This window comes from Spea bombifrons, chromosome 12, assembly GCF_027358695.1.
Source record: "Spea bombifrons isolate aSpeBom1 chromosome 12, aSpeBom1.2.pri, whole genome shotgun sequence".
Classification (NCBI taxonomy): Eukaryota; Metazoa; Chordata; class Amphibia; order Anura; family Pelobatidae; genus Spea; species Spea bombifrons.
In genome coordinates, this window is record NC_071098.1 from 21,516,106 (window position 1) to 21,543,926 (window position 27,821).

The window sequence follows — 27,821 nt, forward strand, 5'->3', positions numbered from 1 at the left end:
TTTTAGAAACATTTTGCTGTGATTAATCGTGGTGATGTGGGAGAGCTTGTCTCCTATTCTGACATCTGTCTTGGTGATTAGCCACATCCCCTAAACATGTTGAAGAATACATATTAAGGTATTTACAAAGCACTTTAATATGTGTTCATTGTTGGTGAGGCCGCATGGGACAGCTAAATATATACACATGAGCTTTAAAGGCTAATATTGTTTTATTATTTTAGTCAAATGAGCTGAGCTTTGCTTATAAACGCTGTCTACTTTCCCTACAGCTGCCTTCCTCCTCCTGACAGCCATTACCACCTGATGTAATGTGTACCTGCAAGGGCACCGGAGGATCATGTTAGTTTGCCTCTTCACGTAACAGTACGATGCAAGGTGGAAACCTGCTTTAACAATGGTGTAGTAACTGTTTAGTAATTCAATTTTTTAGGTTAAAGTACATCAAGTTTAACCTTTTTTTTTTTTTTTTTACATATTCTTCCTGCTTTTGATCCAAAAGAAGACAAATAAACCCAAATTAAGTTTTTTTCTGATTTTTGAAAACATTTCCTTCTTGACTCCAAAATGCAATCAGATTTCTCCGTGGATCAAAATGTTCTGCTTTTCTTAAAAAAAATAATAATAATAAAAAAAACAGATCCTCTTTAAAGACATTCATTGCACCTCTCCTGGCAATGAATTCCATACCTTTATTGTCCTTACTATAAGAATTGTTGTCATTGTAATCTTTGCTCTACTAGTTTTTGTTACATTTCTGTTAATGAACAGGTCACTAGAGAGTGCTTTATAATGGACCTGCACATTTATACAATGTTATGACGCCAGTTTTCTAGATGCAACTTTTTTAGTCTCTCTTCATAACTTAAATTTTGTAGCCCTCCTTTGGACTTTTTCTAGTTCTATAATGTCCTTAACTGCTGCCCAGAATTGCACAGCATATTCAAGGTGAGGTCTTCCCTTTGACTTTTAAAGAGGCAAGATGATATCCTCCTCCCATGAATCAATACCCAATTTTATACATGCCATTATCTTATTGGCCTTTGCAGCTGCTGACTGGCATTCCGCACTGTTGGTAAGTCTGTTGTCAACAATTATTCTTAAATTCTTCTCCTTAGTAGTTTTTCCATGGAGATACCAGTAAATGTTGCATTGTTATTATATTTCCCATAACGCAAGGAATCATTTAGAATCTATCCTAACAGGACCGGGATGTTGATACTAAGGTGTCGCTAAAGGACCAGAGCCGTTTTTGTGTTTTTGCTATGTCTTTTTTCAATTAGTGCACCCACACAAATCATATATCGTTTTTTTCAGCACAAGTAGGGCTTTCATTTGAAACCATATTAACCCCTTCGTGACAAAGGCTGATTTTCCTTTTTGTACCCTTCGTGACAATGGCTGTTTTATCGTTTCTGCGGTGTTTGTGTTTAGCTGTAATTTTCTCTTAACCCATTTACTAAACCCACACAAGTTATATATTGTTTTTTTCAGGACAAGAAGGGCTTTCTTCAGACACCAAAATTTTTTTCATATGATGTAATTTCCTATAATAAAAATATTAAAATATGACGAAAAATTGAAAAAAAAACCACATTTTCTCACTTTTATTTGAAAAATCTTTTATTCATCATAAAAAACTACTGAAAAAACCTGCTAAATAGATTCTACTATTTGTCCCGAGTTTAGAAATACCCAATGTTTTTATGTTTTTTTGCTTTCTTCTACACGTTATGGGGCAATAAGTACAAGTAGCGTTTTGCTAATTCAAAACCATTTTTCTCTGAATCTGGTAATTCTGTCTCTATGTGGTATTTGGGGCATCTTTGAAGCCAGCAAATTAAATTTACCCCACCAAACCATATATTTTTGAAAACTAGACACCCCAGGGTATTTTAGATGCTGATAGTTTAACCCTTTCCATGCACTAATCCTACCACCAACCCTTGTCAAAGTTTGTGATAGTAATTGTTTTTGGTGTTTTTTTCACATACTTTGTACTTCAGGTGTGAAATTACAGCTCCTGGTATATGTTGCTGTCACACAACACCCCGATATGTGTCCAGCAACATCTCCTGAGTACATTGATACCCCACATGCATGGGTTTGTCAGATTGTTTGGGGGCAAAAGGGCCACATTTGGAACATGCCTCCTCAGCCGTATACCGCTGCATGGTAACAATTGCAGCAAAAATAGTGGGGAAGGAAAGGGTTAATGGTCCTAATAAAAATAAAAAAAACCTACAAAAATGTAAAAAAAAAAAGTAAAAAAAAAAAAGTAAAAAAAAAAAAAAAAACCCAAAAACAATTGCCACTATGCAAGATCACTGTTTATGCAGTGATCAATGGCAATGAAGGGGTTAATATTAAATGGGTGGCTCTTATAAGAGCCTTTGGATCAATATATATATATATATATATATATATTTTATTGGGAATACACACTGATCTGTCTCTCTCCCTCACTAGAAGCAAGTGAGGGAGGGAGGCAGATCCAATACTGATCAAAGGCAATGTTTAGAAAACATTGCCTTTGATTTAGCAAATAATGATCACTCTTATGAGTGATCTGACCACTAGGGGTGCTATTCACTGGATGTCCATGACATCCAGCAAACCCCCCCGATGATGTCAGCAGGCTCCGCCCCCCGGCTTGAGGGGCGCCGCCATCTTGAAACACCGCGTGTGTTTCGAAGACACCGGCACCGGGAAGGTAAGTTAAGCATTTAGGAAGCGATCGCGAGTCGCTTCCTTTGCTAAACAGGTGTTGCAAAGATGCCTCGATACTGAGGCATCTTAGCAACACCAGCTAAGCAAAGGAAGCGACTCGCGATCGCCATGTTTGAAAGACGTGCAGTCTTTCAAACATTTTTTTTTTTTGCTCCTAGGAGCGATCGGGGGGGGGCGTGAATGTTTTTTTTGGTGTTGCTCAATGCCTCGATGTCGAGGCATTAGAGCAACACCGTTTGAGTGAAAAAATCGATCACGGATCGATTTTTTCACCCGTTTAAAGACGTGCCGGTCCTGGCACGTCAATTGTCATAATCGTCACGATTTTGAGTGACGTGCCCGGACCGGCAATTGTCATCAAGGGGTTAAGCTGGGTAGTACATTGTTTTGTTTGAAATAAACTGGAAAAAGTGGGGAAAAATGAAAAAAATGCATTTTTTTACAGTTTTGTATCCATACAAATTGTACACACATTGAACCAATGGGAAAAAATTATCCAAAATATATTCATTAACTTGTCCTGATTTGGAAACTACCCAATATGGCCAGGATTTTCATCTATTTTGACCAGTATAGGGCAAATATTTCAAGGCATGCATCATGTTTTTAAAATGTAATTTTTTTTTCAAATTTGGCATGGTAGTCTAATAACTGCAATAGTTGTCACAGATACTGATTATCCCCCCAAAATTATATGTTTATGAAAAGTAGATAAGTCAAGGTGTACAACTAGGGTCATTTTGACACTTTTCAAACAGGGATTTTATCGCCCCTTGCTGCCAATTTTTTTTTGTGCATATGTTGCAATGTTGGTTTAGATTTCATATTATATTTTGTATAGAATATGTGCAACTGCACCAAACACCAAATTGTGTTCACCAACATCCCCCGGTTCCAATAAGACCTCACATGCATGGTTCATGCATTTTTTGAGGAAGCTATGAGGGCAAAACTGGAACATGCGCATTTTAGTTTTCAAATTTGGAATTTTCAGAAATAGACCAGCCATTGCAGGGAGGAGTCTCTTTGATTGCGGCATTGAAGGGGTTAACGCTGCACTGTCGCTCTCATGGAGCGATCAGGCAGCAGGGGGATGTTGTGTCAGGTGTGGGGACCCAATTAACACTCAACCCCCTTTCCTGAAGCTGCCCGTGGCAGCTGAAAACGCGATTGCAGGTTTTTCTGCAATCGCATTTTCAGCCTACAGAATCACTCTGTGGGAGTGATCACAGGCTCGATTGTGGCGATGTGGGGACGGTTTTTGGGGATGACGTACCTGGGATGTCCCGGTCTGGTGGTGACATATGACCAGGAAGTACCAGGTACGTCACGGTCCGGAAGGGGTTAATATAACAATCAAATGCCATAGACAACAAAAATATTTAAAAGTCAAAGCAGCATGTTCTGTAGACAATGATGACTTCTGGAAATGGAAGGTTTAGCCACAAATAATTACCAACGAAAACTATAAAGGGATACACCCCACAGATAATGTGAAAATGTCTACTGTTATATAAGCATAAGTATAGCATATTTTACCTGTTTATACATCGTACATAAGATTTTAGTGGCAAAGCAGTGGATATGACCCATGAGCATCGTAATGTCTGATCATGTCTTATGCTAGAATTAGTTAACATTTTCAATTGAAGCAGAGTTCTGTGTCTTTTTGGTGGATATAAGTCTATAATTTGGATATGTTCCAAGTTTATTTTATGTTTGTGAACCCATCCAATATTTTATGATCTACTCAATTCAGTTTTGGCTACTGAAAAAAATAGTAAAATGCCTACTTATATGACTTCAAAAACTTAGAAAACATTTAAAACCTAGGCAGCTGAAAAAAGATGAATAAAAAACTAACAGCAAAACAACTTTTCAGCCATTATAAAATTAATATCTTTTGTTGCTTACTCACCATGATTGTTTTTTAAAGACATCATAGGGTTGTAAAGGTTTTTGGGTGGACGTGATAGCCCATTATCATGTGTTCCTGAATTTAGAGTTGTGCTATTGTTTCTTTCACCGTGACTTCCTTGAACTGACTGATGTCTGAGAATATCCACAAGGGCTCTGAAAGATAATTATAGAAAAATATATATGTAAGTGAAGGGAATAATCTAGTTTACACATAATAAATTATTATTTAATACTGCTATAAGTAGAGAATATAGTGTTATATTTACTAGCGCTATTGGTGAGTCACTAAGTTATCTCAACAGAGAAAAATATTTGCCTTGTGTCTTACCATCAAGATGCAATTAAGTAAATGAGAAAGAATAAGGATATAAACACCACAGAGTCACAAAATTTGCACAAAGTCACAAAGAGTAAGAGGAAGAGGGGTTTTCCAGTCAGGGATACCGCATCTTCTTCTTCCTCTTCTTCTGTCCCCCAGGCTGCAAAAATTCATATTAATAAAGATAAAATCACTCAGGTCTCATGTGCCCGGGTTAGACAACGGATTCCACCTCTGGGGTTCACATCCCTTCTTTTTTGGGGGCTTTACGTCTTAAGGAACAAAGAGAGCGTGACCATTGACAAGGTATTGTCTGAGTTGCCTGTAGTGTCTCACACTCATATTACTCAGGAGACATTGAGAAAAGCCAGAGGCAAATGGCCAGAGATGGGAGCTGGATCTTGAGTTGGAGGTTGATCTGGTACTGGGGTTCCACAAGGGTGTCAAAGAAACATGGTGGGATGATACACATGACTGGTCAGTAAACATACTAGGTTACAGAGGAAATAGCAAAGGAGGAGGGGTTTTGTTTATATGTGAACTCTAAATTAAAGCCCAGTATTAAGGAAGGTGTGTATAATGACTCTAACATGGAAACACTATGGGTGGAGCACAGACATTAAAAAGGTTGCACATTCTTTGTTTGTATATGTTCTACACTGACAAACATTAGGGCATTGATTGGGGGAGATAAACTTTTATTGAAAATTGAAAAGGCTGCAAATCTGGGAAGTTTTAATCATGGGGGATTTTAAATACCCAGATATAGATCGGAATTGTGGAACAACTAGTTCCACTAAGGGCAGCGAGTTTTGTAACCTGTTCAATGAAAAATTATGTCATAATTATTTGACACCCGAACCAGAATGGATGCTTGGCTCGAATTGGTAATAACTTCAAATTAGCTGCGTATCACAAACATCCAAGTAAGAGAACACTTTGAAAATAATGACCGTAACATGGTTTCATTTTCATGGTTTCAGATTTTAAAAAGATAATTAGTAACTACTCCACCAACACACTTAATTTAAGAAGGGCCAACTTTGACACTTGAACATATACACTTGGAAGGATTGTTTTCTGGACAGAACACAGACAAGTGGAATAGCTTTAAGTAAACATTACAACATTAAACACATCAATATATACCTTTGGGAAACAAATCCAAAAAGACAGAAATTAAAACCACTTACCAGTAATGTAAAACAAGAAATTAAATACAAAAAAATGGCATTCAAACATTATGAAGCAAGGGATCAGCAGCATTATCTACAGAGTGCATAGATGCCAAGAAAGCCTGCAAAAAAGCAATTAAAATGGAGCAATTGTAAAATAAGAACCTGTTGGCAAAGTAGAGTCAAACTAATCCCAAATGTTTTTTTTAAGTATGTAAATCTAATTATATAAATAAATACTATCTGAAATGGGACATTTTGTTAGTGAGAACAGAGATAAAGCCAATATTATAAATACATAAAGGCATACATTCAAGAATACATCTTGAATGCGAATATAAAAAGTAGTAATCAGCAGGGTTTCATGAAAGACGGGTCTTGTCAATCCAACCTAATAGCATTCTATGAAGTCAGTAACAATATAGATCTAGGAGTGGCAGTAGATGTGATCTATTTGGATTTTGGTTCCACATAAAATGTTACTGTACAAATCGTTAGAAATAGACTTAGGGGCAAATGTATTTTGAATTTGGCTAAAAAATATAATGCACAGAGTGGCTGTAAATGGAACATTCTCAAACTAGACCAACTTATTAAGTGGAATATTTCAGTGGTCTGTCCTGGGTCTTCTTCTTTTTCATTTATCAATGATCTTCCACATTGCATTGAGAGTCATGTCTCAGTGTTTGCTTATAACACAAAGTTAGTCTAACCTTGATCTTGCATCTCTGCAGGAGGATTTAGATAGAGTGGGGGACCAGGTAGTCAAGTGGCAAATGAAGTTCAATACAGACAAATATAAAGTTATGCATTATGGGAAAATTAATAACAATGACACATATACTTTAAAAGGTATCTCCTTGGGAACAACTACTAAGGAGAAGGATTTAGGAATAACTGTAGTCAACAGATTTAGCAACAGTGCACAATGCCAGTCAACAGCTGCAAAGGCCAATGAGACATTGGCATGCATAAAACGGTGTATTGATTCACAGGTGTAAGATATAATCTTCTCTCTTTATAAGTCACTATTAAGACCTCACCTTGAATATGCAGTGCAATTCTGGGCACCGGTCCTTAAGAAGGTTATTATGGAACTACAAAAACTTCAAGGAATGCTACAAAATTAGTAAGGGGATTGGAAGATCTTAGTTATGAAGAGAGACTAAAAAAGTTCCATTTATATATGCTAGATAAACAGTGTCTTAGAGCAGGGGTCCCCAACCACAGGGCCGTGGACTGGTACCAGGCCATGGTCTATAAGCAACTGGCCACACGGCAGTTCTGGGTGGATCCTCCTCTCTGGCAGCCGTGGACAACTGTGTGATGCAGACAACCCTGCTGCTGCGGGCACTTCCGGCACTTGACGGAGCGCCAACATAGAAGCCCGGCGGATGTGACGAGCAGCAGCAGAGGTTGTCTAGGCGCATCGCGCAGACGTACACCGGCTGCCCCCACTAGGCACCAGGGAGTCTGGGGGTGCATTGGTAAGTCGGGGGGGTCAGAGTGGCATATCTAGTGGGGCATAAAGCATATCAGGGGAGCAGAGTGGCATATCTACGGGGCATAAAGCATATCAGCAGGCATAGTGGCATATCTAGGGGGGTATAGTGGCATATCTAGGGGGCATGGTGGCATAAAGCATATCAGGAGGCAGAGTGGCATATTTGGTGCACAGAGTGGCATATCTAGGGGGGCATAAAGCATTTCAGGGGAGCAGAGTGTCATAACTGGGGGGCATAAAGCATATCTGGCGGGCAGAGTGGCACAATTGTATGTGCTTTTTATGGATGGAAAGACAAGCAGAGAAGTTTCAAATTTATTTCATTATATTTTAAATGTAATAATAATAGAAGTAAAATGCACAATAAATGTAATGCACTCGAATCAGACCCAAAACACCCCGCCCACGGCCTGTGGAAAAATTATCTTCCACAAAACAGGTCCCTGGTGCCAAAAAGGTTGGGGACCGCTGTCTTAGAGGGGATGTTATAACATTTTATTAATACAGCACATGCAGGGCCAATATAAAGACCTCTCCAGTGACCTGTTAATTAACACAAATGTTAATTAAGGGATTATTTCCAGTAATAAAGATATCGCGTTCACAGCCAAGAGAGGTGGTGGTATCAAAAAAAGGGTCTGGGTATTTTTTTAAAAAGCAGAACATACAGGACTGGAGCAGAGTCATGTGATTTCACATACATTCACGTGACTCTGCTGGGTTCCGCTTCGTCTGTGCAGTACAAAAGACCCTCCCACAGGTAAGTAGCAGGGCTCTTGTGATCCCAGTTGCCCTGACTGCCGATCTCACGCGGCAGTCAGGAAGCTCAATGCTATATTTCCCTCTGCAATGGTATTGTTTGAACATACTAAGTTACTGTCTATTTACAATGCAGTTTATACACAAAGAAGCATATATTACTGGAACACAGTGCAGATCCTTACCTTAAAGGGTATATTATTCGTAGCCATTAGTTTTAATTTCTTTGTTAATTAGTGTTAAGTTTTTCTTCATTTTAAGGATTTCCTGAATTTGGCATGCAATGAACTTTTCATATCATTGCCATATGTTTGTTATAAACAAAATTATTTATCACTTAGAGTGTAACCCACTGAATTGTAAGGCGTAGAAGACAAAAGAGCAAAGTAACATAAGCACTTATGTTCTTCAATAATTGTTTGCTCAGTTTTTAGAAAATGGTTTGTAGGGATTGTAACAAGTACAGACTTAATGGGGTGTATTCACAATGAGTGCATGGAAAAATTGGACATTTACATCAACCTTGACGGATAATCCACAAAAATACCCTCTGCTCAGGGGGATTGGGGCCAGGACTGCATACTGACATTTAAAGGGGAAATGGGCGGGGAGTGGAGCGTGTCAAGACCCCACTCCTGCGACCCGTAGGATTCTGGTGTTGACCCTGAGAACCGGAGCTTCTCCCGGAGTTCTCCAGGTCAAACCCAGAGAGTTCCCAGGTATACTTATGAGAGGCACACATCTCATCCTGTTACCAGTGGGTAACTCACATTTATCTGAGAGTATTGTCTAATTTACCAGTCTACTATTTATATATCTATCATTACTGAGCATTTCCCCTTAAAGTTTCACTAAAGGTTCATAATAATATTAAAAGCTGAATAAGTGTAACACATCAATTACAATTCGACCATACTCTAAATAAGCTGATATGGCCCTCCTTTTTAACTTTACCTGATATAGCAAGTTACATATTAACTGGCAAATTATGTTTAATATTAGATTAGAAAGTCACATAATAATAATGCAATATTTTGTAATAATGCAATAGTTTTTGTTTAATTCAACCCTCTCTGCTCACCTGGGTACATTAATCTCTCTCCCCCGTGGGCGCCGAGAGGTCTTGTTGAATACAATCTTTGCTCCGATGCCCACGGCTAGGGTGAAACTAATGACACCACAGATGACATAGACAGTGCTATTGGTTTGGTCTGCATGTCCATTATTGTTCAACTTGCTGTTAGCACTGGTAGTGGTAGGCTGGGTAACACGTGCCCAAAATGGGCTATTGTAGTTACGACAACTGTCCTGGTCCAAGCGCTTGTGATGATGCTCACAACAAAAGCGATAGTGACAGGTGCCGCAACAGTATCGAAAAGTGCCTGTTGTACAGTTAAATGTGGCATCATACTGCCCCATCACATCATAGTATCCATAGCACATGTCTGGGTTGATTTGGATTTTTCCTGAAGAAGTGTTCTGGGCATGTGGGCGCTTAATATGTGCAAGCAGCATTGGCAAAGCCTGTGTTTGGTTAATCTGCCATTCACTTTGCACAACTCCAAAACTGAGAGCTGAGTGTACACGGACAGCATCCATAATAACACTTAGTAACACTGTCAAAAAATGATACATGGCAGGTCAGACAATTACAGTAGCAAATATGTTTTCTTTTAAATGTATGATTGTATCCTTTGATTTTGGTGAGTTGATCACGTTCCAGATGCTGTGGTTGTTCTGTGAAGAATAATGATGTACCTCACACTTGTCTTCTAATGTTTTCTTAAATTTTTATAAAACATCTTCACTAAAAAAAGGGACTCCAAAGAAAACCTAAAAAAGAAAGGAAAGTTTAAAATTATTTTGAGTTGTTATTGCATTTAAATCATGAATCATGTCATATATGTATAACTAAATTCTGTTTCTGAGTCTCATTCATTTCTATCAGTATTTCAACCTATAAAAACAATATACAAAAAATAAAATAAAAACAATATCTATGTATCCTACAATAAACCATATTAAATGGTTAAACCCTCAGCATATGGAAATTCATTGTCTAGAACAGCTACACACCATGCCCACCTGGGACTCTGACCAAGAGTGTCTGTGCTCTTGCATCACATAAATCAGTGCTATATGGAGGCACAGTAGTTCCGGCTTCTGTACAGTCTTCCTTAAGGTGACAGACAGCGTTTGCGGCTGTCGCCTCGTTTAAACCCCTTTGAATAGGAGGGCTGTTTAGACAATCAGAGGACTTCAGTGAACTGCCTGAGTTACTGCCTTATGTATTTTTTGGCTGTGTATGTTGTGCTTGCTCTGTGTTCTTCTGGTTTGACCTTGGCTAATGTTCGGACCATCCTGACCGTCTCCTGACTGATTTTGGCTACGTCTTGACCAAGTATTCTTCTGCTCGTCCGGTTTTTGATCCTGGCTCGTCCCCGACCATTCTGTCCATCTCCTGTTCTGACTTTGGCTATGTCCAGACCAAGTATTTGTTTGCCTTTCAGTGACCCTGGCCTGTTTTTGACAATCCCCTTATCTCCAGTATATGGGTCTTCTCTGCCCCTTGACCCACCTGCTGTCTTATTTCAAGAGGCTGATTCATTTGACCACCTCTAACCTCCTCCAGCGACGAAAGGCCTGTACCCTCCTGACAAGTATCTGTCTACTTTTCTCAAACTACTGGAGCCAATGTAGATTGTCAGTGAGGATTTTGCCCTTCACCCGTGTTCCCAGGAAATGTAAGAACTGACTCTTATACTTGTGTGCAAATCAGGTCCTGGCCTGTCTTAGACTGTGGGCCCCTATTATCAATTGCATTAACATGAAATAGATCAATATATTAACAGAAAAGCAGTTCCAAAACAGCTGCAAATATATCAATACAACAGGACAAAAACTAAATAAATTAAAAATGTAGCAAATTGGACATAAGCAGTTCTGAAAAAGGCAAAATAAACTCCCCAAAATACAATATATAGACACAAAAGCAATTCTGAAAAAACTGCATAAATAATACAAAGTACTGGGATAAAGACTGTGACGGTTCCTAGAGTCACCCTATCCCTTCGCTATTGTTGCCCTGACTCCCAGAGGACTATTCCCAAAAGAGCGACCTGATCGGAGCACGGACAGGCTCCAGGGGCATTCGTGAGTGAGACCGGGACATTTCACTCACGTCGCTTTGCTTTTCTCCTACTAGGATCAGGTCGCCATTTTCACCGTATCATCTTTACATCCCTGGGACTCTATCTTAGATTTAGCGGAGGGCTGAGTACATCGACCACCTAGTAAGTTAACTCCGAAGGCCAGTGGTACCTAGGACTGCTTCCTATGGAACTGTTTGCGGCTACCACCTCGTGTCCGGTCCGCTGGTTCTTCCACTCAGTGGTTCGAGGACTTTGCTGGACTCTAGGACGTCGCTATTTTCACGGATTGTACCCCTCAGTTAATGTTATCCAGTGACATGAAGCTCTTCACTGTGTTAATAATAAAAATTTATTTTATTGCCTTATTCTGTAATAGTTCGCACACGGCACACTAAGGTCTGGGAGATAATCTAATAAAGGTAATGCGTGCTCCTTATCTTAGTAGCGCCTGTGTCCTTTTGTATTGTTCCCCCCTTGTGGTGTCCCTTCCTTTAAAAGGCGACACTTGTCCCATAATAAACAGATTCCTTTTGTTGTACCTAAAGACTAATTTCGCCTGTTTTTTTGGGTACTGGATAGCGATATCTCTTTACTTTGCTAGGGGATATTGCCTACGGATTGCGGTGGACTATCGTCCTGAAGGGAGAAGTCGCTCTTGACTAGAGGACAACCTTAGGTCCCTGGTTGGTCCGTCACAACTGGATGGCAGCGGAGGGATCCGACTTCTCCAGGATCCACACTGAGACCAGCCCCGCTGGGGGAAATATAGCCGTTGGCTTGACCCCGGTCTCAGCAACGCAGCTTGCCAGTGGATCGACTAAAGCGGAGCACCCTCAAAGATCTACTGGAAGCTAGAGGACTGATAGCCAGCCAGCAATAAAAAGCAAGGCGGTCATGAAAGAGCTGATGGAAGGTGACCAGAGGAGCTCACCTTCCGAGTACCCACGCCTCCGGTTCGCGGCTACCGTTCTCCAGAGCACCCGTGTGTAGGGGGTGCTCACAAAGACTCCTCCTCCTGCCTCCTCTTCGAATGCCAGGAGGAGGACAGAGGACGTGTGCGCTCCCCACGCTCCCCTCTTATCCCTTGCCTCCATGGCGACGGAAGGACGCACTGTCCGTGACGTCCCTAGCTGGGGACGGGGTGATTGATCGCAGCAAGTTTAAAACCGAGCACTGGCTTGCATTCCGTGCTCGGTTATCGTGTTTGCTGAGCTCACTGCTGTGAGCAGTATATTCCTAAAACCTCATTGCTATCCTGCTATGCTGCATATTTACCAGAACGTACCTGTTCCTCTGAAGACCTGGTTTCCTAATCGGTGCTCCTCATTTTACAAAGTTTGTTTCTTTGCCTTCTCGTCGCATCTTTACCTGGCGTTCCTGTTCCTCTGAAAAGACCTGGTTACCTAAACGGCGCTAAGCGACCTGTTCATTCTGTTGCTGAATAAATCTGATATTGAACACCATTCTCTGCATCCTAGGTTCCTTCTCCATTACCAGTGTTACAGGGGATCGGACATGTTGCCTGTCCAAAGGGAAGTCCAGTGGCGCCTGGACCTCCTAGGCAAAGACAGCTCACAGGAAATCGTCCAAAGAAAATGATCTCTGAGGCAACACAGCACCGCATGGCAGAGGTGAACAGTGCCGGGAAAAGAACTGAATCCGGACACGGTACCTGCCATAAGTAAATGTTTGAAGACGGGAAGGAGGACATAGACAGCTTCCTGCAAGTCTTCGAGAGGCAGTGTCAACTACAAGGACTGGAAGAAATCTACTGGGTGACCGTCTTGGTAAGCCATCTAACGGGCAGAGCTGCCGAGGTATACCAAGCGGTACGAGAGGAAGAGAGCCGGGACTATGAGCAGGTGAAAGAACGCTTGCTGGCCAGGTATGGCATCAACCCGGAGGCTCACCGGATTAAATTCCGGAATTTGCGTAGAAAAAAAGGTCAGCCGTTTACGGAATAGGCACATCAACTGACCCGGGCAGCGGAAGGCTGGGTGACCGGCTGCCAAGTAGAGACAATTGACCATGTTATGCAGCTGATACTGTAACGGCCAGGAATGGTCAGGATCAGTAGCTTAGGATCCACAGTGCAGAACCCGGGCACGAGCCAGAGGCAGCCACAATGGTACTGGAGTAGCACACCAAAACGAAGCCGGGTAGGGGCTGGAGAAGTCCGGATAATCGTGAGATGAAGCCGAAGTCAAGGGTTGGAGAAGTCAGGATAACCGTGAGACGAAGCCGAAGTCAGAACTTGGAACAACACAAAATCGCAACTGAGCCCAGAGAAACAAAGCAAGAAACTCTTTGACAGGCAGTTAGTGGACCGCTAAGGATCCCACAAATAGCCCCCAGGCAGATAACTCTACCTCAAGGTAATTGCATAAATACACAGAGAAATGGGCTGCACATGGGTCTACTGCCACATGAGTAAATGGTCGGCTATCTTAGGAGAGGCGTGCGCATGCGTGAGGATCCCATCCGGCAGCGTCTGTTACAGATAATCCTGGAACAATTTTACGAACATTTGCCGGTACCCTTTAAAGAATGGGTAAAAGATAAGAAACCCACGTCCCTGGACAAGGTGGCGGTACTGGCAGACCAGTATATTGATGCCAGGCGGTCATCAACTACTGTAAGCAGACCAGCAGCCAGGTGGACACCAGCAGCTCCGCCCGCAACAAGATGGACACCAGCAGCCCCACAGAACCCAGCTCCAAGCCGTCCCACACCGGTAACGTACTCTCGCCCACCACAAAATGTCACTAGGGTGTGATACCACACATGCGACCAAGTGGGCCTCTACCGGTGGGACTGCCCGCAGGAGAAACCATCATCCCGGGAAATGTGGAGGAGACCGGCGGCAGTTCCATGGGCAGCCGCCCACTGCGTGGAATCTGGACCTACTTCCAAAGACTGGTGCGAGGAAGAGCTGGGGATCCTGCACAAAGCAGACCCGGTGCAGGCAGCCGCAGCCGACAACAGGAGCCACCACAGGCAAAGAGTATGGGTCAACGGTCGGCAGGTACAGGGACTTCGGGACACCGGAGCTACCCTGACCTTGGTTCAGCCGACCCTGGTTCATCTCCAGGAACAAACTGGCAGAACAGTGGCTGTGCGAGTAGCCGGGGGAAGGATTATGCGGGTCCCCAGCGCAAGGGTCTTTATTGATTGGGAGGCTGGGTCTAGAGAGATGGAGGTGGGCGTAATTGAGAACCTCTGCGGAGGTACTGTTGGGGAACGATTTGGGGGGCTGAACTCCTCCTTTGTTCTGCCCCAGCCACGGAAGCTTATCCGGTCACCACCAGGCAGCAGGCTAAGCGTGAAACGGCTCTGCTCGATGACGGGACCCAGGTAAGACACAACCCTGACCAATTTACCCCTCCCCCGACCCTACCCCCTGTACAGTGGGCTTCCCCGACTGACTTTGCGCAGGAGACTTTGGCGGACCCGACTCTTGTCTCTTACCGAGCTAAGGACTGGGTGGGGCAACTAGAGTGGGATAAGGGTCTGTTGTATAGGGTGACGGAAGGGAAAAAGTCATTTAATCTGCCCAAAAGACAGCTAGTGGTTCCCTGGAAGTACCGACATGACATGTTGAGGATAGGGACGACATTTCCCTAGCCAGCCACCTCGGGGTGACCATGACTAATCACTGACTGACCCAGACTTTCTTCTGGCACGGAGTGACCAACGACATCAGACAGTACTGCCATAAAAGGAATGGAACACTTTAGTTATAAAGAAAGGTTAACAAATTTAAATATTTTTATACAAACAATTGTCTGGAAATCCATTCATAAAAAGGACTTTGCAAAGGACACGTGGTCACGCATTTAGACAGAAAGAAAGGTGATTTAGTCTAAGGCAAAGGGGTTTTTACAGTAAGAACAATAAGGATATGGAATTATCTGCCTGCAGAGGTACTTTGTACAGACGTTTAAACGGTAACTGGATGAATACTTGCAAAAACATAATATTCAGGGATAAAAAAAATTAAATTATGGGGAAATATCTTCTTGATCCAAGGATTGATCTGCCATTCGGGGGTCACGAAATCATTTTTTTCTCCTAGTTTGTTGCAAAATTGGAAACGGCTACAAACTGGATTTTTTTTGCAACAGCAATTAACAGATGTGGAAAAGGCTGAACTTCATGAATGCATGTCTTTTTTCAGCCTATGTAACTATGTAAAAGAAAAGTCATCATGCACGGGACACCTGAAGTCACAATTTAGTGCCACTAATCTTTTTTCTATTAATATATGCAGATTGAAACACAAAACTGTTACTTTTCCTCTCATTGATTTCTCAGCCTAGAGAGTTTGGTCCTCTGAAGTGACTACAAATTCAGAAGGGAGTTTTATCTCTGGATAAGTAAAAATTAAATAGTTCGATTTATTCCTACAGTAAGTAAAGTGTTAGGAAACAGATGCACACACCAGGACAGGTTCTTCCACACCGACACCCAAACACACACACACATCAGGACAGGCTCTGCCACACCCACACCCAAAAACACACACCAGAACAGACTCTGCCACACCGACAACCAAACACACACACCAGGACTGGCTCTGCCACACTAACACCCAAATACACACAGCAGGACAGGCTCTGTTACACCGACTCCCAAATACACACACACCAGGACAGGCTCTGCCACACCGACACCCAAACACACACCGGGACAGCCTCTGCCACACCAACACCCACACCAGCACAGGCTCTACCACACCAACACCCAAACATACATACCAGGACAGGCCCTGCCACACTGCCACCCAAACACACACATCAGGATAGGCTCTGCCACACCGACAGCCAAACACACACACCAGGACAGGTTCTTCTACACCGACACCCAAAGATACACACCAGGACAGGCTTTGCCACACTGACACCCGAACACACACACACTAAGACAGGCTCTGCAACACTAACACCCACATCTGGATAGGCTAAGCTACAGCAATAAAAAAAGTATTTCCCACACTGCTTTGTCATTGACCCCCCCTTTGGTGTTTTTGCCCCCTTGTGTATCGCCCCCAGCCTGCCCCTCGTGTTAGTATTGATTTATGTAATGGCCCCAGCTGTCCCCCCCTTGGTGTATTGATGCCACCAGCACAGATAAAATGCTGCCCTGCAGGATGAGTGATGTATTTCTGACTAGTTGGTTTCTTCCATGAGTCTGTACATCCTCCATACTGCAGGGCAGCATTTTATCTGGGCTAGTCAGCAATATGTAAAAGTTATATAAAAAACATGACCGATGAGGTCACCCTAATGCCCGCACACCCTTGTGTATTGCCCCTAGCTAGCCTCAAATTGTAAATCTATCCCAAGACCTACCACCCCCCTTTAGTATTGATTTATGCGATGCAACCAGCCAGCACCCCTTGTGAATTAATGCCCTCCCTTTATTATCAATTCAGTCCTGGCACTTTGGTTGCATGCAAAGGATCTGCCCAACACCCAGATTGGAAGTATAGGACTTGCCACTTTTGCCCCCCGCCTCCCTGTTCCATGCTTTCCCCCTACTGACACACCCATGCTATCACCCACATATTCATTTGTTTACTCACATTACTCACAAACAGAGGGCAGGTAGGGGCCTGGAGCTGCTGCTCCATCAGCCCCTACGTTATTCTGGCCCTGTGCAGTGGCCGTTTAGTTTAGATTTAGGACGGACAAATGCCCAGCCCATCCATAGCACTGTATATAGTCGATTTATTATTATTAAGGTGTAAAGTTTATTATATACAATGTAGCTGATTTTCTAAACTTATGTAACTATTTCATAATCCATCCCTGGTGTCTTTATGTGTGGCCTTGTTGCACTGAAGTGTTTCTGATACCCCATCCCTATCTTCACAGGTAGATAAGACTACATCAACTGATAAAAGGTAAGAAGATTAAAGTCCAGTGAGTGAAAGTTTTCATGGTGATGTGCCACTATACTAAGAGATGTGTTGCAACCATGCCTTTCTGGAGCTACATCTTAGACACAGAACACCCAATTAAAATTGGGATAGAGACCTGGGTGCCATGTAAGGAGGTTAGTGTGGTAACAGATGTTTTTAGTAAGCTAGTGTCACGCACAGCTGGATAGGAGATACCAAAGTCAGGTAGGACCCAAGGGTATGATAAGTGGTCAACATGCCGAGGTCAGGATGTCGGAAAACAGTATAAACGACTAAACACACCAAGCTCAGGATGCCGGAGAATGACATAGTCAAGAAACAAGGTCGAGGTCAAACACGAAAGGACTGATATAAGAAAACGAAGGCAAGGATCCTTCAGACCGAGGTGTTTAAATAGGAACTGGAAGTGTAGACTCAAATTTGAAGCCAAAACAGTACAAACGTCACTTCTGGTATCAGGATTTGCCGTCATCTTGAGTGTGGCATAATCTCCCATTATAAAGAGCTGTAGTTTGGGAGATTGCCGAAGCACGGAAGGGGGTCTCCCTCTGCTGCTCGGCTCTTCAGCAGAACACAGCGGTAGACGAGAGGAGGAGGAGGGGGTCTCCCTCTCTTCCGTGACGGCTGCTGTGGCGGTAGTCTTGCGATGGAGGGGGGTCTCCCTCTCCTCTGTGTCGGCAGCTGTTGCGGCTGAGAGGAGGAGTAGGATCTCCCTCTCCTCCGTGCGGCTGCTGTTGCAGCTGAGAGGGTGGGGGTCCTCCCTCTCCTCTGTGGCGGCAGGTGAGTAACAGTTAGGTAAGCATTTGCAGCGTGTTGTATCCTCTCTATTGTTTCGGAGGTTCTGACAAGATAGCTAAATGCTATGAATTGGAGATATTAATATATGGTGTGTTTTGGCTCCAGTGATCATCAATCAATGTGGTTTAATATATGGATATTAAATCTTAGAAAGACTGTTTTTTCCAGAATTCCAGCAAAACACTGCATTATACTTCTCAGTGAGACTAAAAGAAAAACCCAACCAACAGATGTGGCACATATATTGAAGAAGAAGGTAGCACTTAAAGACTAAGCTTCATATATATGAAAATAAGCTTAACCCCTTCAGCAGTTGGGAGGAGTCGGGCAACTACAGGCCAGTAAGTCTTACATCTGTAGTGGGGAAATTAATGGAAACTAAAGGATAGGATTTTCGAACATCTGAAGTTACATGGGTTTCAAGATCAAAAACAACATGGGTTTACCTCAGGAAGATCATGTCAAACTAATATTGATTTTTTTGATTGGGTGACTGAAGTAATTGATCAAGGTGGTGCAGTAGACATTGCGTATCTGGATTTCCCACATAGAAGACTTATCAATAAACTGCAATCATGTGTTTCCATCCCAATATTGTTGAATGGATTAGGCAGTGGCTGAGTGACAGAAAAAAAAGAGGGTTGAAGTCAATGGTATATATTTGTAGCAAGGTCTTGTTACCAGTGGGGTAACTCAGGGATCTGTACTTGGATATTTTAATTAGGGATATTGCAGATATGATGGTATCTTGATGGTAAGGTATGTCTTTTTGCGGACTACACAAAAATTTGTAACAGGGTTATTGTTCCTGGAGGAAGAAGCCAAATGGCAAATGATTTAGGTAAACTCGAAAAATGGTCAGACCTGTGGCAACTGTTATTTAAAGTGGATAAATGCAAAGTAATGCACCTGGGGCATAAAAACCCAAGGGCAGAGTACAGAATATCTGATACTGTCCTAACCTCAATGTGTGAGGAAAGGGATTAAGGGGTGATTATTTCAGAGGATTTAAAGGTAGGTAAACATTACAATAGAGCAACAGGAAAGGCTAGCAAAATGCTTGGTTGTATAGGGAGAGGTATTAGTAATAGAAAGAGGAAAGTGCTTATGCCTTTGTACAGCGCACTAGTGAGACCTCACTTGGAGTATTGTGTACAGTACTGGAGACTGTATTTCCATGTTGGAGAAAATTCAGAAAAGGGCTACTAAAATGGTTCATGGATTACAGGATAAAACTTACCAGGAAAGGTTAAAGGATCTTAACATACATAGCCTGTCAGAAAGTATTGACAGGGAGATAAGATAGAAACATTTAAATACTTAAAGGGAATCAACACGATAAGGGAAGAGCGTTTATTTAAAAGGAGACATACTACCACAACAAGAGGACATAGTCTTAAGCTAGAGGGGCAAAGGTTTAAAAATCACATCAGGAAATATTACTTTACTGAAAGGGTAGTGTATGCATAGAATAGTCTTCCTGCAGAAGCGAGATGTTAATATAGTGAAGACATTTAAGCAAGCATGGGATTGGCATAAGGCTAAGCTAGACATAAGATAAGACCAGGGACTAAGGAAAGTGTTCAGAGGCTGAGCAGACTAGATGGGCCCAATGGGTCTTGTCTGCCATCACTTTCTATGTTTCTATGTGTTTCGCTATTTGGCTTCATCAGAGGGGTAGATGCATGTAGGAACCCTATTTGTTTGTAGTGTTATGTTCACTCGGTAAGTGGCAGTAATATCCTTATTGTGAATGAGAAGTTATTTTTTTTATAATAAAAGGAATTTGCAGTTCACTTTGCTACCCCAGGCTAGTTCTATAGTGATTAGACAAAGAGGAAATGTGCTTCAAAGCCTTGTGCATTACAGCTGAGTAGTAAGTCCTGTAAGCACATTATAAAACAACTATCCAGGGGTTACAAAGAGCTGCTTGGATTATATGTATATATGTATTTATGTGTGTGTTTGATTGTATATATATATATAAATATATATATATATATATATATATACCGTATTTGCCCGAATATAGGCCGCACTTTCCCCCCCCACTTTAAGTCTTTAAAGTGGGGGTGCGGCCTATATTCGGAGTCTAGCGCCCGACGCCCAGGACATGCAGTTCCGGGCACCGGGCAGGCAGCAGGGTTAGGATGCAGATCCCCGCAGTGGCGTAGGGGACCTGCATCCTATTCTCTGATACGCTCAGACAGCCTCCCCTGCCAGCACTTCCCACGGGGGGAGTGCCGTCACGGGAGGTTGTCTAAGCGCATTGCGCAGACATTCACCGGCTGCGGTCATGCGCGCGTGAACAACCTCCGCTGCCGGCACGTCTGCACGATGTGCTTTAACAAGATTGTTAAAGCACATTGTGCAGACTTGCCGGCAGCGGAGGTTGTTTACGTGCATCGCCGCAGCCGGTGAACGTCCGCATGATGTGTTTTACCTCTGCCCCCAAGACTTACCAGAGCAGACTCCAGGGTGTCAGACCCAGCGGAAGTGCCAGCACCGGAAGTTGTATACGCGTATTACGTAGATGTCCCCCGTCGGCCCAGCAAGACAATCGGGAGTCTGCTCTGGTAAGTCGGGAGGGGGGGGACAGAGTGGCAGCATATCTCGATGGGGGGAGGAGAGAGTGGCAGCATATCTCGAGGGGGGGGCAGAGTGGCAGCATATCTCGAGGAGGGGGAGGACAGAGTGGCAGCATATCTCGAGGGGGGGAGTGCAGAGTGGCAGCATATCTTGGGGGTGGGGGGGACAGAGTGGCAGCATATCTATTACAAAACATTTTCTTTAAAAAAGTACCAAACTTTTAGGGTGCGGCCTATATTCGGGTGCGGCCAATATCCAAGCCAATACGGTATATATATATATATATATGTATATACACATATATATACCATTATGGTGGGTAAAAGTGATGGAAAACCCTTCCACTAAAATTAAGGGGGTAGTAGAAATATTATTAAACACTCATCTACAGATGCCAGAAGGCTTGTTTTGCCCTCAGAAATCTCATAGTGCTGCCACAACCACAAGGGATTCTGGGTAGGCACATAGAAGAAACTATAGAGGGTCAAGTACTTAACCGATTGTACTGAATCCGCTCAATATTAAATAGGTGGGTAAGTGATGGACAATTGGAGTGGGAGACATAATTTGCAAGATGTGGTAGAATAGGGCCAATAAGACAGGTTGTTGGGTGAGAGGAAAAAAGAAAAGTTTGTTCATCAATTTTAGGGGGAATCAGTGATGTGGGGTGCAGCAGATGTAGGTCGCACAGAATCCCATCTGACAGTTTCAATCTTGTCTTTGAAGTGGGTAGCAAGATCTTGGGCAGTGACAGGGATATGTAGTGTGGTTGCAGAGGGACAGAGAAGGGAGTTGAAAAGGATATGAGAGTAGAGTTGTTTAATGAGAGAAAGGGGAGAGTTTAAAAAGCATAGTGTGGATTTGTAGTGAATAAAGCATTCGCTAGATTTTGATTATCTGAAGTAGGGTTAAGCAGTACAGCAAGGAAGCATGTGGTTCTAGTATGCCATGGTGAGCATCTAAGTTGTCTGCGGTAGCATTGTGTAACAGGGACAATGCCGTCAAGAGCTAAGAAGAGTGTGTTATAAAAAGAGGCTGCTGTGTCTGGACAAGAAAGGCTTAACATAGGAGGTAGGACATGGAGGTAGGGATGCTGAGAGTTGGGAAAGGGTTTTATCTGGCAGTGGCCTTTGAATATGAGGCAGGGGTTGACAAATTTGGTTTGGATCTAGGAGCCAATCAAAAAAGTTAGAAGCCAGCTTTTTTTTCTTCTCCAATCATTTTGTGATAAAGTATAACCCAACAGTGTTGGGTTTAGTGTCCCACTTAAACACCATACAGTAACAGACACATGCTAACATCTTATGCTCACAAACACAATACAGTAACACACTAACATTGTACACTAATTACAGAAATGCTAACACCATACACAAATACACACATTGAAACACTAATGCTAATGCCCTACTAGTCCCCTACCACCACATACACGCTAGCACATCTTATACAAATACACATATATAAAAATACACACTGACTAGAGCACTATACATATAGCACACAGACACCGATACTGCAGTATACACATACACACACACTGACTCCTACACACTGGGACAAACTCTGTAGCATGAGGGCCATAAGTTAAGGGTCTTAAGCATGGTCCTATAGGGCAATCAGGCTCAGGAACACCAGCTTGTAGCAAAAAGTGCTTTATTTTTAACTGTTCAAACACAAAACCCCAAAACAAAATCATAAAAAGAAACTAACTTGACCTTCCAGCCAGATCCAGCTAAGCCAGGCTCTGGAAAACCTCCCCCAGACAGCCAAAAGGTACAGATAGGTAATGCCTCACTTGGCTCAGGGATGGTCTTCTTCCCCAAACAGTCTCTCTAATTATCAGGCTCCAGGGAGTTTTAATGCCCAGCACCTGTGCCTCATGCAGGCCCCATAGTAATCCCGGACCGGATCCTGCAGACTTCTACCCTCTTGGAAAAGCTGGCATGGATTTTCCACAGACTGTGGGAACGGAGCACTGGTCCACCCTGCTCTCCAATTGCTCCACCCCAAAGACCCATATTTATGATCTGAATAGCACCTGTACCAAAATGCCAAACTAAGCATCTCCCTGGGGTTTACAGTCACAACACATACACACTAGAGATGCACCGATATATCGGTGGCCGAAATATATCAGCCAAAAAGGGCATTATCAGCAAAATGCTGAAATAAAAAAAACAGCCGAAAATAATCGTCCCCATGGGCCAGGCTGCTTACCTCTGTACTGGCCAGGAGAACAGGAACCCAGTCGAGTCATGTGAATGCACGTCACATGACTCTTCTCCCTTCCTTCTTGCCCTGGGGGCGCGACAAGAGAAGTTGCAGAGGGAAGAAGCCAGGCCCCTGCATAAGTGAGAGATCTGCAGTTCAGGTAAGGGGTCGGGGAGGGTTTATGAGCAAGTATGCATGAATGAATGTTTGTGGTGGTTTTAGCATGGCATAGAGAGGCTGTAATCCCACTACTATCATGCTCATGTACTGGCTGCCTGGGCATGATAGGATTGTGTATTGATTTGTTTTGTCCAATTTTGGTGTGTTAACCACTTTTATTAAAAGCAAGTAACACACCGAAATTGGACAGAAAGACAGAAAAATTCAGTCAGTACATGCTGTAATCTGGGTATGCCTGGGCATTTTAGGAGTGTGATTGCTATGTGTATATGTATATATATATATTAATATATATTTCCGCCAAGTGAATGCTGAATTTTCGGTTTCGGTCCAGAATTTTCATTTCGGTGCATCCCTTATACACACTGCAGACCACTCCAGTATACGCAGATACACTGCTTCCAGCACTATACATATACACACTAGTCTGACACACACTCAAATACACTACTCCTCCTCTCACCTGCCACGCCATTGCCTAACTTCTGTCATCGCAAATCTGGCACAATGCTTTCCTGCAGGTGCATGGTGAAGCTAGTGACGTGAGGCATCCAACAGGGTCACATAGCCTGCATTATGTGACCCCACTGGGCGTCTCACTGCAACTGTTACACTGGATTAATGATGGCAGCCTTGCAAAACCCTGGGCTCCAGTAAGTGTTTTCTAGTGGCCATTGCAATCTGGTGCCTAGGGTTTGTCGAGCCCTGAGGTGAGCACTGAAATGTCTTGTAAGGGGTTATTTTGGATTACATTTTAGAAGGTGGTGGTCAGAAGTGGAGAAAGGAGACACAGGGAAATAAGAGTGGAAGCATGAACTTGAGTAAACCAGATCAAGTGAGTGTTAATCAGTGTGTACAGGGGAGATTTGGTCCAATGGGAAAGATAAAAAAAAATGGTAGGGAGAGGAGTTTAAAACTGGGGGTTACATATGTCAGGAGGCATGTTGAAGTCACCAAGAGTGAGTTAGGGGACATCAGAATAGAGGAAGAAGGGAAGCCAGGTAGAAAAGAACTGTGAGTACGACTGGTAGGCAATATGCCACTGCAATGTGAAGAGAATAAAATTATGGGGAGGGAAAATGTGGTATATGTTTTAAGGTGTAGTTAGAGGAGAGAAGGATGCCAACACCACAACCCTTTCTATCACCTGGCCTAAGAGTGTAACTGAAGTGTAGGCTCCTAAAGGAGAGTGCAGCAGAGGAGGTGGTTTAATTGGAGGAGATGCAGCTTCAGTTAGAGCTAGGATGTAAAATGCATAAGATAGAGGCTATGTATAGTAGCAAGTTCGATGCATACAGAGTAAGCATTCCACAAGGTACAACTGAAGACCAGAGGGAGTTTGCACTTAGAAATGATAGGTATGAAATTGTTGTTGTTTGTGGTGGATAGGGTTGGGAGACGGACCAGGATTAGAAGGGCCTTGGGCTTTTGCAAGAATTTAAAGAACATGGTTAATGTTGGGGCTTTACTAAATCTGTTCCAAAACAGAAATTTTGATGAAATTTAATTTTCAGTACGGAAGTAGTATTTCAGGAAGTGTAATCCTCCAAATAGTCTGCCTTTCCACAAAATTAATCTCATTAAATCAGGTAACACCATTCCCTACTTATGCTGATTTCATAAACTAATAACACAATGATTTTACTATTTAAGTAAAACTGTTAAGCTATTGGGTTTGTTGAGACCATCTGTGGCTTGAGTGGTTACATAGTTGGACAGGCTAAAAAGACATGCCTCCATCAAGTTCAGCCTTTACCATGTCTGTTTATTTCTTGCTGTTGATCCAAAAGAAGGCAAAAAAACCCAGGCTATTTCCAATTTTGCACCAACTAGGGGAAAAAAATCCTTCTTGACCCCGGAATTGCAGTCAGATCTCTCCTTGGATCAAAAAGCTGTTTCCCCATAATTTAAAAATTATATCCCTGAATATTATGTTTTTGCAAGTATACATCCAATTGTTGTTTAAATGTCTGTACAGACTCTGATAAAACTACCTCTGCAGGCAGAGAATTCCACATCCTTATTGTCCTAACTGACTATATCTCCTTTCTTCCCGTCTAAATGCGTGACCACGTGTCCTATACATAGTCCTGTTTATGAATAGATTTCCACACAATGATTCATATTGGCCCCAAATATATTTATATAATGCCATCATATACCCTATGAGGCGTCTTTTTCTAAACTAAACATATTTAAATTAATTAACCCTTCTTCATAACTAAAGTGTTCCATTCCTTTTATTAATTTTGTAGCCCGCCTCTGTACCTTTTCCAGTGCAATAATATCCTACTTTAGAATTGGTGCCCAAAATTGCACAGCATATTCAAGGTGTGGTCTTACCATTTTATACGATTACCTTTATACGATTTATAAAGGGTAAAAATTATATTTATCCCACGAATTGATGCCCCTTTTTACACATGACAATACCTTACTGGCCTTAGCAATTGCTGACTGACATTGCACATTGTTTCCTAGTTTGTTGTCTATAACAATTCCTTCTCATTTGTTGTTATCTCTAATTCACTATCATTTAGGGTGTAAATTGGATATTACATTTAAAGAATAGGTTGCATTTTTATTATTTTTACCATAATGCATAACTTTGCATTTCTCTATATTGAACCTCATCTGTCACTTGCACGACCAGTCCCAAACTCTGTCTAAATCTTCCTGCAAAGAAGAAACATCAAGATTAGTCTGAATTCCCCTGCCTAATTTTGTGTCATCAGCAAAAACTGTGACATGGCTCTCAATGCAGCTTGGGAGATCATTTATAAATAAATTAAAAAGAAGAGGACCGAGGACAGACCACTGAGGCACTCCACTTAATACTTGTGTACAGGCTGAGAAACATCCATTCACAACAACCCTCTGCATTCTATCTTTTAGCCAATTTCCAATCCAAATACAAACATTTGCCCCTAAATCTATTTCTGCTAATTTGTAGAGTAGCCTTTTATGTTGAACCGTATCAAATGCCTTAGCAAAGTCCAGATAAATCACATCTACAGCCACACCCAGGTCTATATTTTTACTAACTTCTTCATAGAATGCTAATAGGTTGGTTTGACAAGACCGGTCTTTCACAAATCCATGTTGACCTCGACTAATTAGATTATGGCTCAAGATATGATCTTGAATGTATACCTTTAGCAACCCAAATAATTTCCCCACTACCGATGTTAAGCTTACTTGCCAGGCCCGGTTGAGATTTTGATCCCTTTTTAAATACGGGCACATATTGTTCATCACTTACCAATATTTCCAGCTCACCCATTTTGTTTGCCAAGCTGCTCGCATTTGCTAAAAGACATTTACTACACAGTACTACACAGGTTACTACACATTTCCGGTTTATCAGTTGACAAGTAATCCTTGACTGCAGGTTTTGTACTATGTACCATATTGTCTGTGCTAACCCCACCACTGCTCTCATCCCCTTTTCCCATAGCTAGACCCCCTTCCCAGTCTACTCTAGCTAGCACTCCATTTCTATCTTTATCCTCCCCCCAGAACCTAGTTTAAAAGATCCTCAATTCCTCTAGCCATCCTCTCCCCTATTTGCTGCAGCACCTTGTCCTGAGTCATCCAATCACACATTTTTTGCAGTAGTCATTTCCATTTCCATTGCCATAGGTTCCTCCTTAATATATACTGCTTTTTCCTGGTCCTCGTTAACCAATACTCCCATCTCAGTTTTTAGTGCACCTACACTTTTCTTTTTTGTTTAGAATTTATGTGCGAATTTTTGGGGGTTGGTTTTGCTCTCTTTTGCTATCCCTCTCTCATTTTCTAGTTTAGTCCATCTAATCACCTTTTCGCATGCATTATTGGCTTCCTTATATCTTCCTTATATCCCTCTGATTTGTCTGATTTAAATGCTTTTAAAGCCCTTTTCTTATTTTTAATTTCTTGGTTTACTTCCCCACTAAGCCACATTGGTTTCAATCTGATTCTTTTAGATTTATTACCCAATGGTACATACTGTAAAGTGTACCTTTCTAATGTTTGTTTGAAGATACTCCATTTTGTCTCAGTGTTTTTAATCACTAAAGAGTTTATGCCAGTCAATTTGTTGTAATGCTGCCCTTATCTAATTGAAATTGGCCTTTTTAAAATATGTTTTAGTATTTCCATTGTGCGATTTTTTTTTAGTTTATTTCAAATATATTTCAATATATTAATATTAGACTTTAGCTCATTGTTCACATACAAGCAAACTCCACGACCCTTCCTGCTTTTTCTATCCTTCCTAAATAACGTGTAATCATTTAAGTTAACTGCCCAGTCATGCGTCTCATCCCACCATGTTTCCGTTATGCCTATTATGTCATATTGCTTAGTGTATGCTATTGCCTATAGTTTCCCCATTTTGTTATTTAGACTCCTTGCACTGGTAAGCATACATTTAATATTATCATGAGTCTCTTGTATTTCATGTGAAATTTTTTTATAAGACGCTTAATTTTGGAGGCCGAAATAAAAAAAATATATATATTACATAAAGTTATTGTACTGGCTGCCTGGGCATGATATGAGTGTGGTTGATGTT

The 27,821-nt window shown here is 42.1% G+C and overlaps 1 protein-coding gene across 1 annotated transcript in view; it reads right to left on the reverse strand.

Annotated features, from left to right (window-relative positions):
* Nucleotides 1-27,821, reverse strand: part of SHISA7 (shisa family member 7) — a 59,022-nt gene that overhangs the window by 25,795 nt on the left and 5,406 nt on the right. Inside the window, exons 2-3 of the mRNA XM_053451467.1 lie at nt 9,489-10,240; nt 4,649-4,803 (exon numbers count right to left, since the gene is read on the reverse strand). Of these exons, the coding sequence (XP_053307442.1) occupies nt 4,649-4,803; nt 9,489-10,042 (709 nt within the window). The 5' untranslated portion in view covers nt 10,043-10,240. The remainder of the gene's footprint in view (nt 1-4,648; nt 4,804-9,488; nt 10,241-27,821) is intronic.